Below are 14,345 nucleotides of genomic sequence, written 5' to 3'. Positions count from 1 at the left end.
CATTTTCTTGCATTTATACTTGAATTGCAATAATTTTCTACTGAAGGGCTGCTTTTTCAGGCAGCCTCAAAATTGCCACACATCCTTTGACAACTGTTCCCGGAGGCCAGCCATGAAATGTATATAAGCCGACTCACCATTTTAGTTAAAAGACTAAAAGCCTGGAAGAGTTGTCGAGAGAGAATGATGCCTTTCGTGCATCACTGATGTGTAGCTAAATAACCTCATATGAAACCCTGCCTGCCCCCACATTTTTACCCAATTCCTCAAACATATTGGTCTATAACATTTTTTTCCTCTTCTCATCCATCCTCTTCCCTATTTACCTCTGTCTATGGATCCATACTTCCTCTTCTCAAGGGGCCACAACCAGAGGATGGAGTTCCTGGGAGATTCTATCATGCAGTTGGTGGCCACAGAGTACCTCTTCATTCACTTCCCTGATCACCATGAAGGACATTTGACAGTAAGATAAAATCACTTAAATCTTATGTCAGCATACTCCTTGCATGTTTTTCTCCACCCCGGGCATACATTTTTATCCACGCACCTCTGTTTTGTCTTTATTCCATCTTTGTGCTTTTACTTTCTGATGTTGCCTAAAACTGCTGTTCCTCGCTTTTGGGGTGTGTGTGGGTGTTGTTGTTTTTTTTTTTTGTTTTGTTTTTTTTTTTTCACTTCCTCCCCTTCTATCAAAATTTCTTTAAGTGCCAGCCAGGTTTTCACCCCCTTCCTCTTTTGCTTGTTTCCACAAAATAACTCCTCTATTCCTCACCCCACACTGTGCCTGTATGTTTACTGTACTTCTTGTGATGGGTATTGTCATGAGACAAAATTGTTCAGTGGTTTTCAGTAACACATCCTTGTCGGCACATTTCTGCAGAAGCTGTCAAAAAATAAAGCTGTGTGTGTTTCAAAACTTGCATGGCTTGTAACACAGGTACAAAGTAAATGATCACACTTTGAACATGAAGTCCATTTTCTGACAGCGTCAAACGGCAGTACAACTCCCTCTTTTCATTTGAGCATCAGCACTTCTCTTCAGAAGACTGACTGCTCTAGGCTGGAGCGATTGAACTGGTTGAAAACTGAATAAGAACCTCTGTGGTTAGAAATTTATTTGTGAATATGCCTGATAGATAGAAGCCATGGTGTTAGTCATATAAAAACTTGCAGCAAGCTTTCTTTAAAGACTAAAAGCTTCAGCATTGCCTACACCCAAGAGTCAAGATGGGGTACATCTGAAATGGATTTCAAATGAGTGTGTGTTTGTGTGGCTCCAATTGTGATTGTGTGTGTACTGTTAAGGAGGGCACATCACAGCAAGACAGATTCAGACAGTCATATTGAATTCCATTTGCTCTTTTCCGCATCTTGTAGCTATATTTGCCATGTTTGTGTTTTTCCTTTTAAAGACATAAATGTACCTCACCCAGCCTAACATGTTGTCATCCGCTCAGCTCCAAGTCACAATGTAATATTTAACAGAGCAATGTGCAATCTCCCTGAAACATTTACTCTGCATTACCATTTCTGTCTTTGATGAATAATTCCAAGTGGAGTGTATTTTGATGTTTTTGCGTACTTCTGTATATTCCCACATAACGGCATCAGTGTGTAGTGTTTGTGTGCATATATGTTCCCATAGTGAATAAAGTTCTGACAGGTAGACATAAAAAAGTGATGCTCTTTGTGCTTGTCCATAGCTACTCCGCAGTTCACTGGTAAACAACCGCACACAGGCCAAAGTAGCAGAGGAGTTGGGCATGCAGGAGTTTGCCATCACCAACGACAAAACCAAACGACCAGTCGCACTACGGACCAAGACTCTGGCTGACTTGTTGGAGTGTATGTTCACTTTTCTTCCATTAATGTTCAGAAGTAAAAAAAAAAAAAAAAAAAAAAAAAAAGTCTTTATAGATCTGTTGTTTTGTGTTTCTCTCCAGATTATGCAGATTAATATGCAAGCATGAGGTACCAATATTTTTGTGATCCCTTTATTTTAGGTGTTATACAGAATAAGACATCCAAAGTATGCTTAGTCAAATAAGTGAACAGTGGAAATCTACACACTAACCTCCTGAGTGAGAGTCGGTGTGTATGTAGCTGTTAAGCTCATAAAAGAAAATTAATAATAAAATCAATAAGGATTCAAGAAATAATGTATATGTACTCCAGGGGTAGCACCAATGAATAAACACTACTTACCACTTGGTCTTGCTATAGCAACAGGATAAAAGGTGGGTAGCACAATGGTGCAGTGGTTAGCATTGTCACCTAAAAACAAGAAGGTTATGGGTTTGAGCCTGTGGCTGACCCAGGACCATGTTCCTCCTGTGTCTGTGTAGGTTGTCTTCTGGTCCTTCAGCTTCCTCCCATGGTATAAAGACATGCGGATTGGGTTAACTGGTGACTCTAAGTTACTGATAGGTGTGAATGTGATTGTGAATGGTTTTCTGTTTTCTGTTGTGTTGGCACAGTGATGGAGTGGTAATCTGTCCAGGCTGTAAGTTGAATTTTTTTCATAATGCATTTTAAAACATCAGTAAAAAGAATAAAAATAAACAAAAAATTAATACTAAAGGCATAAAGGTACACCCAGGAATCATACAGGTTAGCTAGCCAAAAGCCTCCATGAATAAAATGGATCTTAAGCTTGTTTTTACATTTGACATACAAAACATTTGGGCTGAAGTGGCTCTACTAAGCTCAGAATGCAGGGTATTCCAGAGGAAAGCTGCAAGCTCAGAGAAGGCGCAGTGGCCTGCAGATGCCTTTAAGACCGTTGGTATAGAAAATAAACCAGCATTGGCCAGCAGCAGTATTCTTGATAGCTTGATGACTTGTCAAGGACTTGTGAGGCTGGCCTAAGAGTAGCATATTACAGTAATCTAATCACCTGGAGATTAAAGGATGTTCCAAAAAGATTTTATCCTGGCAATATTGCAAAGATGAAAGAGCAGACTTGCAGATCAGTTTTATATAATGGTCAGTTTTATATAATGAAAGTGATTAACCATTGATACCTAATTTTTTTAACAGTTGATCTAATAGGGACAGAAAATTTGTTAGATCATAGGAAAATCATCAAGAGATTGACTAAATACTTCACTGTTAAATATAAGAGAGTTGAAACATTCAGCAATGGAGTTATAAATATCAATGTTTTATGTTGGAGCGAGTTAAGAGGCCATAACAGTTAAATAAAATATACAGTTGGATATCATTATCATAACAATGAAAATTCATATCAAAATATCAAATGATGTGACCAATAGGGGTGGACCAAACATGGACCCTTGAGGAACTCAGGAATCAAGACATTTAGTTTCTGACAGAGTATTATTAAAGACGACAGTTTGAGTGGCTCGTCAAAAAAAGAAATATAACCCAGCTAAGTGGTGACACTTTAATATGGAAAATGAATATGAAGCGCAGAAGTGAAACACTGATTGATAGTGTTAAAAACAGCACTAAGGTCAAGCAGCAACAAAACAGAAATATGATTGCAGCACTCTAATAAACCCAGTTGCGCTTTAACCAGAGCAAAACGTGGATTGGAATAGTTTGTGTAAATTATGAAAAGATAGATGCGTGGCAAGTTGAAGCTGTGGAAGAAGCACAACTGTTCACTGCAGTGATTGATCATGAGAAAAATGGTCTATACATACATACATCGGTATATATGCATGATATGATATGATGAATGTGGTGGGAATGGTGACCAATCTTGTGCTCTTGTGTATCATTGCAGTCCACATTAGGCTAACAGTGGGAGCTGGCAGTAACAGGAACTATAGTAAATAAAGACAAAACAAAAATACTAATGCCTTCTGAGTCAGCATTCAATAGGCAGACCTTAATGTATTAATCAAACATGTATCCACATAAGAGTAAATGACAGCACAAAGCCTCATATCATTTCCTTTCCAAATGATCCCTGAAGTTCAGGCCAGAGTGGGTTTATTGCACAGGAAGGGGACACGGGTCAGATCTTGAAATGAGTACAGCTCTTCCGCATATGAGCAGTTGTTCCCTGCAGCTACAGCAGGCCAGCAGTGGCCTCCTGAAATATTACCCATTATTCCACTCTCATGTTCTGCTGTCTTAGTGCATTCAGGCATCTTAGTGACTATCTAATAGAATAGGAAAACAAAGAAAGCCACAAAATGAAGATAACACCCAGCACATATTGTTTATATTTAAAATCCTTTTCAGTGGATCACCAGTTCTTATCTCATAGCAATATTTCTTTGAAAGAGCATAGCCCTTGCTTTTTTAGTTTCCTGTGTAAGGTAAGGAAAGAGGTCATCTCTTGAAATCTGGCTGACTTTATTAGCCAACCTAAAGTCTGACAATCCAGAAGCGAACTGGGTCGGAGAGACTCAGTCTTAAACACCTCTCTGTAATTTCCTTAGAGCTGTCTTCCCCTCAAACCCCATAGAAACTGTCTGCTCCTCGACCAATCTAAGCTATATAAATCAGAACTAACACAAGATGAGTTATTCATAGAAACCTAATAAAAATTAAGAGTACTCCTCGTACTGAACAGAAAACCGGAACAGTTAAATGTGGATTGCTACATATCAGCTCTCTTTCATCAAAAACTCTGTAAGTAAGTGATTTGATAAGTGATCATCAAATTGACTTATTCTGTCTCACTGAAACCTGACCTGCATACTATTCATCACTAATAGAGGAAAATAAGAACAATCCCAGGTTTCTTTTCAGCACTGTAGCCAGGCTGACAAAAAGTCACAGCTCTGTTGAGCCCAGTGTTCCCTTAGCTCTCAGCAGTGATGACTTTATGAGTTTCTTCATAAATACAATCACAACTACTAGAGATAAAGTTCATTAGATGCTTCCATACAGATGTATCTTCTACTACAGTAGCTCTTGAATCATCTGTAAGACCTCAGTTATGTTTAGACTGCTTTCCCATAAAACTCATGTCATCTGTTGCTTCATCAAAATCATCAACATGTCTCTTAGAACCCATCCCAAATAGACAGGTCAAACTATTAATTGACATTAACTGACATTAATTGACTCATCTTTATTAGGCCTAGTTTATCCCCAGTAACAGGCTATGTGCCTCAGGCTTTTATGACTGCTGTAATCAAACCAACTGTTACTCAAAAAGCCTAGCCTTGATCCAGGAGTCCTGGGTAATTATAGACCAATATCCAACTTGTAGTTTATTTCTGAAATCCTTGAAAAAGCTGTTGCTAAGCAGCTATGCGACCACTTACACAGAAATGAACTATTTGAAGATTTTCAATCAGGATTTAGAGCACATCATAGTACAGAAACAGCACTGTTAAAACCTTTGCCTCAGACAATGGACTTGTCTCTGTACTTTTTCTTTTAGATCTTAGTGCTGCATTTGACACTATTGAACCCAGAATCTTACTACAGAGACTGGAACATATTATTGGGATTAAATGAACACCATTAAAGTGGTTCCAATCTTGATTATCAGATTCCAATTTGTTCATTTTCATGATGAACCTTCCATGCACAAATATGTTATGGAGCTCCACAAGGTTCTGTGCTAGGACCGATTCTCTTCACCTTATACATGCTTCCCTTAGGAAGCACTGTATTAATTACCTTTGCTACACACCTGTATCTCCATGAAACCTGATGACAGAAACCACTTAGCCAGACGTCAAGCATGTCTTAAGGACATCAAGGCCTGGTTGACCAGTAACCTTCAACTTCTACTTCTAAATTCAGAGAAAACAGAAGTTATTGGATTTTGGCCTAAAAAGTACTTTAGATGGCATAACTTTGTCCTCCAGCACTATTGTGAAAAACCTTAGATAGATATATGTTCTTTAATTCAAACAGAAAATAAATCTCTAGAGCTGCATTCGCAATGTTGCCAAAATTAGGAACATCCTGTTTCAAAATATGCAGAAAAACTAGTCTATGCATTTGTTACTTAAAGGGCTACATTAGTGTAACTCATTGTTATCAGGATGTCCCAGTAACTCCATACAGAGTTCCCAGTTAATCCAGAATACTGTGGACAGAGTTCTGACAGGAACTAGCTAGAGAGATCCTGTCTCTCCCCCTCACATGTGTATGCCACCATTGAATGTCATCGTTTATTTGTTTATTTTTCTTGTTCTTTTCTCTCTCCTACCTCCATTCACCCCCACCGGTTGAGGTAGGTTGCCTCGTGGAGGTTTCGTCTGTTAAAGACTAACTCTTCACTGTCACTGACTCATAAGGGATTTGTGGGGTTTTGTTTTTGTTTTTTGTACAGTGCCTTGTATTGTGCTTTGGTGCTGTACAAATAAAATAAATTGAAACAGGGATTTTAAGAGCCAGAATTAACATTATGTCACTTGCTGTGGAGGGCCACAGCTGAGGTTTATCCTTAGTTAATATTTTATTTACTTTAGTAGGAAGAAAACCAGCTGTTAAGCAGAGCACAAAATGAAGCCACATACCAGCTATGTGTTTTTTAATGCTTTATAGATACCAGATATATGCTTTCTTTCTTTTTCTTTATGCAGCTTTCATTGCAGCACTCTACATTGACAAAGATCTGGAGTATGTGCACACCTTCATGAATGTCTGCTTTTTCCCTCGACTGAAGGTGAGCATCTATTGATAGCCATTCACCTCTTATGCCTGATCAATGTGCCACTGAGCTAGATAGCTCCAAGAGAAAGAACCAGGGAGATGATGAGGAGGAAGCTAATGGCTGGCCCTTAATGGCTCTAGCATCGACACAAGGGCTGAAGTGGTCCTCTGCTCTTGAACGCCTCTCATGATGGTGGCTTGGATTGCTATTTTAGTCATTTTTAATGGGAAGTGCACCAGTGTCGGGACGCATTTATGGGATTGTTAACATTAGTCATCAGTGCTTTTTTTTTTTTTTATTGATTCAAGAAGTGCTTGGGCTGTTGATGGCATGTGCTTCTGTAGTGTTCTAGGAGTTGGATAAATCAACTAAGCTTCAGTCAAGATTTCTATGGCCAGATGTGAGTGAGGAAAGGAAGCCTTTTTACTCTCAAGCACCTCTGGGTTTGCCAAATTTAGATAGAAGAGGCATAAAACTGCCATTTTCCTATTAGTACAGATAGCTGCTGTGGTAAAAGATACAAACTATCACATACACTCATATATAAACAGACACTCACACAAATGTGAACACACAAGCTCACTGATGAGTACCCACACAGTGTGGACTTCTCCTTGTGAAGCTGCTGCAGTGGTCTGATATGCCATGCTAATTGCTGTCTTGGTGTGCCTCTCCAGGGAGAATCCTTAGCTCTGGAGGAGCTGAGCTTTGCGTCATGGTCGCTGCAAGAGAGCACCTCATTTCCACTTCCAAGCAAAAAGTTGTGAAACAGCCAGCACATCTTTTTACATAGCCTTCTGGAAACCACAGTGTTGCACACTGTGCTGCTTCATCCAATTTGGATGGAAATAGAGAGGCAAACCAGGGACGCAAACGTAAACTAAATGCTGCTTTTCTTATGTTCACTTTTTTGCTGTACTGTGTGATTACACATATACAGGGAGTTGCACATCTGTGCACTTGAAATGGCTTGTACTAAAGCTGGACTATATGCTACACTCTTCAAAACAGCCAATTTTTTCTGCTTTAGGCAAAAGGAGTGTAGATGCCCCCCAGAGAGAGGAAAAGTGGGAAGGAAAAAAAGGAAAGTAAAGCGCAGAAGCAAGAAGAGCAGAGATCGAGGGGTTGGGGGGCAGCAAAGCGAGAGAGTAGGAGAGCGCAAGCAATGGAAGCAGAAGCACTCTTTGTAGAAAATTAATAGGAGCAGACAGTTCTGGATTCAAAGTCTGCCTTTTTATGACAAGGCTGCTTCCCTGTTAATGGAAGGGCTTTTAGAAGTCCCCCTTGGATAAGAGAAATGTATCAGGGCTACACACCTGGGAGACTCCCAGACGCTCTTTATTTCTGGCCAGGGATTGGCTTTTGTCTTAAGTAGCCTGTGATTTGTACTCACTGTGAAGACAAAAATGGAGAGAGCAAATGAGAAAGGGTGGAGAGGGTCAGAGCAAGAATGAAATAAAAGCATGACAAACTAAGGTGGAGAGAGTTTGAAACTACAGCTGATGTTTTTCCTGTTTTATTTTTTTTCTCTTTTTTTCTTGATGCACACTTGTTTGTGCGTTGTTGCAGGAGTTCATTCTGAACCAGGACTGGAATGACCCAAAGTCTCAGCTGCAGCAGTGCTGTTTAACCCTGAGAACAGAGGGCAAGGAGCCCGATATCCCACTGTACAAGTAAGACCCCAGAAAACACTGACGCCAGCTGTTTGCAGCTAGCAAGATCACTTAATTTTATTAAGTAAAACATTCTAGCTACCAAGAGTTGTTCACCCTAAATTTTGGTTTATATGACGTTTTTTTAAATGGCTCGATATGAATTTGCCCCTTTATTTAAAGATTTTCTTGTAGTTTAATAGAATCTAGAAGTAGACCATGTGGCTACTTTCCCATATTAAGGTAATTTTTAGAATCTCATAGGAATATAAATTCTGATATCGAAAATTACTTGAGAATCATTTGAAAAATAATTTATCAAAAATAGATCTATCTATGACAGTTGTTCCCAACATGTTTCATCAGATGAATCTAGCCTGTTACCCCTATATTTTTTATCATTTATCCTCTACTTTTAGGTACTTACTTACTTTAGCAACTAGTTATCCTTGAATTTTAGCTGTCATTAGATATGTCATAGTTATCTAAACATTTATCTAAACATTTGTTACTTTTAGCTACCTACTTAAACGCATTACCCATTAATTACTGCTGTCTATTCCAACCATTATCCAATTAAGCCCATAATGTATAGTTGTTACAGCTGATTTAACATGTGGATATATTTTATCTGTCTCTTGTCTCACATTATATATTATCCCACAGCTTGACCCTTAGTATGATCTGCTGTGTAAAAGATTTTTATAACATTGCCCAATTTCAGCTTTTAGCTATAGCTTAAATGTGCTTATAAATGTGCTTTCAAAAAAAAAAAAAAATTTTTAATTTCCAAATGAAAATAAAAATAAAAGTGATGTAGCATAAACTACTTATATATTCGTTCCCGAACATGCGAATAGCTGTGAAAAATCTCTGTTGTTGTGGTGATACATAAACATGCCCAAAGACACCTCTATTTTAACAAAAGATCATGGAGCAAGTGTCATTTGACAAAATGCTTTCCAGTGCTGCCATGAAGCTGCGTTTGTCACCATGGAAACTGAGTGTTTTCTTTGAGAAAAAGGGCGGTCAATGTGATGTGCAAGAGCAGTTAAATAAGCAGTAGTTTTATGTACAGTGAACTTCACAATCATCCTTGTATTTATTTGAACGTATTTTTAGCTCTCCTCTCTTTAGTATATAACTGCCCACTGTATGACTGTAATGGTTTGATTATAAACATTTCAACAAATGTGATGTGAACACAAAAATGGACAAATACTTACATAAAGCTAACCACTTAAACACCAGATGCCTTTGCCACACCTTTGAGGTAATTAGTACATTCTTTGCTGTTCAACAATAGCAACTGATAATCCTCCTCAGATGATCTGACCCCTGCTGGTCGATACGTCATGCATCTTTTATAGCAGTACATAAGGCAGTTGTTGGCATTAAATCTGTCATGATTTCCTGGGGGTGTGTCTGAATTTGTTTACAAGTGTAGAGAGAGGCAAAACAGTTTTTTTAAATATAAAATAATGAAAAGGTGGGATGCTAAAAGTTCCCTGGTGATAGCTGATGATAGATCCCCGACACAACATCAGCATCATTACTGTGTACCACATTTGAACAGGACACACTAGGGGGCAGACACATGTGACATTGTACAGTAAATGGCACAAGTCAGCAAGTAGTGACTTTTAACATGAACTGAAACCTATAGTGGCCCCGTATGGTGCGCCGTCTTCTTCCTTGCTTTAGACAGCCTCCTTTTGTTCCTTCATGTTTTGTTATTTAGTCAGTATGAGAATTACAAGTAACAAGCTTTCTGTTGATATTTGGCGCCAGTCATTTGCTCTGCACGTGCTATGTGCTTCTTCATTTGTAAGTGAGAAAAAGGCTGAATTATTGATAAAGTGTCATAAATGACCACATTGCATTAAAAATGGATTCCTCTCCTGAAACAAGTAAATTGTCTGTAAATAATTTAGGTGACTCACAGCTTGGTTCTGAGATGTTTATGCTAATGTTAACAACTCAAACATCTCCCAGGTTTTGTCTGGTGTCTTGTACTCATGTCCCAAAGGAAATGTCACAAACCATGACAGCTTGATATGTTTGGTCCTTCTTTGTCTTTATCGTTGTTTAGCCTTCTAGTGCGAACATACCTGTGGGTTTCACACCAGACTACTGTCCTTGCTTTGTTTCAGTTCACCTCACAACATGTTTTTTTTTAATCAAACATTAGACATGTGTATCTGAAGATAATTGCAGAGGCTTTTAAAGTTGTTCATATGGCTTCTGCAGACTCTCAAAACATGCTAGTGAAACACAATGCCATTCTCTTTCTATCAAAACATTGGTGATGAATTATATTTGTTCAAATTGCAAACTTTCTCTTTTATGTTAATTCTCAATAGGGCAATGACCCTGAGTTTCATTGGGCCATATCCTGGTTATTATTATCTCTATGCTCATCTTTTTCTCAGCCAATATGTCTGTGTTTGAATTTGCAGAACCCTACAAACAGTGGGGCCCTCACATGCCCGCACCTACACTGTTGCGGTGTATTTCAAAGGAGAGCGGATTGGCTGTGGCAAAGGCCCAAGGTGAGTAAGACAGTACAATATAATAAGGCACAACAGGATAAGGCACTCTCCCTTTCAATGCACTGCTAATGGGCTTGAGAATAATGGCTGTGCTTTATTGATGGTGTTTATTATAGCAATTAAGCTCTTGTTGGCCTATTCTGTTGGGAGAGATATTATGCAGAATGAAAATGAATCGATTCATTATTGATTTGACGTAAATTGCGTTATGGAAATATCACTTTGTGCAGAAAGAGTCTATGATGAGGCGAGACTACATCTAGAGCTGCTTTTAGGTCTACTTTGGTTGTTGTGCTCACTGCAGGACAACGGTGTGTGTGTGTGTGTGTGTGTGTGAGGGTGTGTGTGTGTGTGTGTGTGTGTGAGAGATTCTTATTTTTTTATGTTTGCACCTTTGTCTCTGCTCATACGTTCACGCTTTTGTAAAGAAAGTGAATATCTGTATGAAGATTTTTTTTTTTTTTCAGTATTGGAGAGGTTGATGAGAAAACTGCAACTGAGCCTGCAAGAAATGAATCCTAAATCCATCAGACTTCCCCCCTCCAACACACACACACACACACAGAAATCCCCTCTACTCAAAGGCGCTCTCTCCCGCTCTAAGCTGGCGATAAGTTTGTCCCTTCCATAGGATCTTTGACAGCTTACTGTTTTTGTATTTACATGACTTAAGCTCGCAGCCACCTCCGCTGCTGGGCTATGATCACACAGCACAAAATATATACGAAGGGACAGTGAATTGCAGGCATAAACAGTGCCCAGCACAGAGCTGCCAATAGGCTTACCTTTTAGAAATCTGTGCCCTCTGTTACCTGGGATTGTTAGTCAAAGGGGGTTCTTTCAAAACAAATATAAAGCACTTTTGATAATCCTCTCAATATTGGGCCTGTGTTTTTTTTGTTTTTTGTTTTTTTTTTTTTTGACAGAATTTGTAAAAAAGGAATATTTTGAATATGCTTTTCTCTTTCTCTATTTTCTCTGTCTCCCTCACTGACTCCTTTTTAAAATAATTTCTAATCTAGCATCCAGCAGGCGGAAATGGGAGCTGCAATGGATGCGCTTGAAAAATGTGAGTTGTTTGGAAACACAACACCCTTCTCTTCTTACACACATATGCATTTTCACACTTTAAGCCTTTCACATGCTTTGCCTCAGTGTAGAGTATTAGCCTTGGCTGTACAGTATGCAAGATGGCTGGCAGAGAGCTGTGGCCTGACCAGCCGGTTGGCTTCAACATATAGGACATTAGGCTGTTTGAAGTGCTAGCCCGGAGCACAGGCATGGGGCCTAGCCAGAGATGAAGAACCAATAAAACAAGGATGGGTGAAGCTAAGCATCCTTTGCCATGTCAATCATCTCAGGGGACCACATAAAGTTTGTGTTGAGAGCTGTGCAAAGTTTGTATTTTTTTTTTTTGTGTGTGTTTTCAAACCCTTTTATAGACCATGAGAGTGAGGCTTCACACTCTGAGCAACTCTCTTATGCTCAGTGCTCCTCTTCAGATTTGAAGGAGTGCAGCTGATGTGTTCCCTATGTGCTGCTTCACTCCTTGGCTGTTTTTCATCTTGTCATCAACTACCACTTAAGGAAAATAGATTGTGGTTTTTAGGCATTTACAATGCCTCATTCAGTGCCAAGTAAAAATACAATTACAGTGCTCTCTGAAACACTTCTACAAGCCATTTCCATCATCTCCTATTTGCCTCTTATACTCAGTTCATATCTATGTGTTGGCATTATTTCATACGTTACATTGACTGTGTTACCTAACTATTTCGTTGGAGGTGAACACAAATGGCTTAGTTTAAACGGTCCTATAGAATTGGCGAAGGGCAAGAAGGTCAAACTTTAATTTAAATCGCCTCATAAATTAGGCCTTCAGCCACTTGTGATTGATACTGTTTAGATACTCAAGCTTTAGTTTCAGTGTTAGGGTGTTATTTAATGCCGTGCTTTCCTTCTCCCTCTGTCTACTTTTAGCTCCCCTTTTCCCTTATCCCACTCACTCCTTATCAGAGGGCGTAGTTCACTGCTCACACTCTCTCTCCAGTGTCTTCCTCCCTCCCTCCCTTAATTCCTCCCATTTCCTCTCCCTAGTGCACACCTCTGTCACCATGATTGATAGATGCTCATTGCTAGTAAATGAACATTTCCCCCTTCATAAATTGCTGTTTTGTGTGACTAGATTAGCAATGCCTTTTAAAAGGTCACTTAATTTAAAATCATCTCTTCAAGTCTTCCTTCCTTCAGCACAAAATACTTCTACTTCGAGTGCTTTGTTTGACTTTGTGTTGTCACTTAATTTAATGCTGCCAATTTACAACTCACCCCTAACTCGATATAGTCTTTTCTTTTGGTAAGTGTAACTGAGATGAACCTATCAGTGAGATGATTTTAATTGATTATTATAATGATAAAAAAACAGTTTTAGAATTACTAATGTTGTGATATTAGTCTTATAATAGTATAGAAAGAAAATATTATATAGCCAGTCATTGGAAAAGCTATCAACAATATGTTAATAATTGGTTAATTATTTTAAGACCTTTAAGTCATTTATCAGGAACAAAATGCAAAACAATGCGTTTCTGTTTTATCATTTGTTAAATATCATTTTGGACAGTCGATTAAACAATCAATTTACAGACCTCATCTTCGTCCCAGGGAGCTAACATATTTTAAATAGGTTATAAATGAAATAAATTATAAGCTATAATAAAAATTTGTATTAGTCATAGCTATGATGTGGATAAACCAAGCTGACAAATCCCACCAATGAATTCCTGGTTGTATTTGGTCGTGACAGACTGATCAGTTCACTGTCTTATTTAAAGGTGCTGCTTATTATTTAGAGGTCATATTGTTTTATGAAATATGGTGGGCTGATGCTGAGTCCAGGGTGTATCCCCGCCCATCACCTGAAGAGAGCTGGGATAGTCTCCAGCAGATCCCCATAACCCTAAGTAGGAATAACCAGGTATAGATGATGGATGGATGGTGGGCTGAGTGTATTTTATTTTCTTTTTTTTTTCCTTTATTTTAATATTCAAGCCTAAATTAATAACTGCAGTATATGGCATATTAACATTTACATTCTGCCATTTCATTATTTAACACCTTTCTAAGCTACATATGCAGGGTCAGTCAGAAAGGGTTTAAACACGCCTTTGAAGGATGTGTGTGTCTCCTGACCATGATCTTATTTAATGAGACAACAGCTCATCTGCCACAAAACCGCTTGACACATCAACTCCTATTCAGGATGGATTGTCTCTCATGTGATTGTCAAGGGCCTCGCTTCATCTGTTTGTATAGTAAGACTAATCAAGGACGGTAGTCCTGGTGTCATGTAATTCGTCATTGATTGTCTTGTTGGCCCTCACTGCAGCACTGGCTACTGCATTACTCCTCTTGTACAACAGACCAACCTTGTGTTTCTTTCGGATCGAAAACCCCTCCCTGCAACGTGTCGGGTTTCATTTCCATGTTTTATTTAAGGTCTCCTCGAGTATCAGCAGCACTTTGAGCAGGATTGAACTTTTG

General features: G+C 38.8%; 1 protein-coding gene across 3 annotated transcripts in view; it reads left to right on the top strand.

The window, feature by feature from the left end:
- The window catches only part of drosha (drosha ribonuclease III), a 91,685-nt gene that overhangs the window by 71,878 nt on the left and 5,462 nt on the right, over positions 1-14,345 (top strand). For 2 of the 3 annotated variants that reach the window (XM_026291909.1, XM_026291908.1), the window contains exons 26-31: positions 361-466; positions 1,707-1,848; positions 6,528-6,610; positions 8,168-8,271; positions 10,710-10,802; positions 11,825-11,871. In XM_026291909.1, the coding sequence (XP_026147694.1) occupies positions 361-466; positions 1,707-1,848; positions 6,528-6,610; positions 8,168-8,271; positions 10,710-10,802; positions 11,825-11,871 (575 nt within the window). Of the gene's footprint in view, positions 1-360; positions 467-1,706; positions 1,849-6,527; positions 6,611-8,167; positions 8,272-10,709; positions 10,803-11,269; positions 11,872-14,345 lie in introns of all 3 variants that reach the window. The other variant, XR_003294725.1, reaches the window with a different exon arrangement.

This window comes from Mastacembelus armatus, chromosome 20 (assembly GCF_900324485.2).
Source record: "Mastacembelus armatus chromosome 20, fMasArm1.2, whole genome shotgun sequence".
Classification (NCBI taxonomy): domain Eukaryota; kingdom Metazoa; phylum Chordata; class Actinopteri; order Synbranchiformes; family Mastacembelidae; genus Mastacembelus; species Mastacembelus armatus.
The sequence above is the reverse complement of the archived record's forward strand: the minus strand, read 5'-3'. Positions and strand labels throughout refer to the sequence as shown.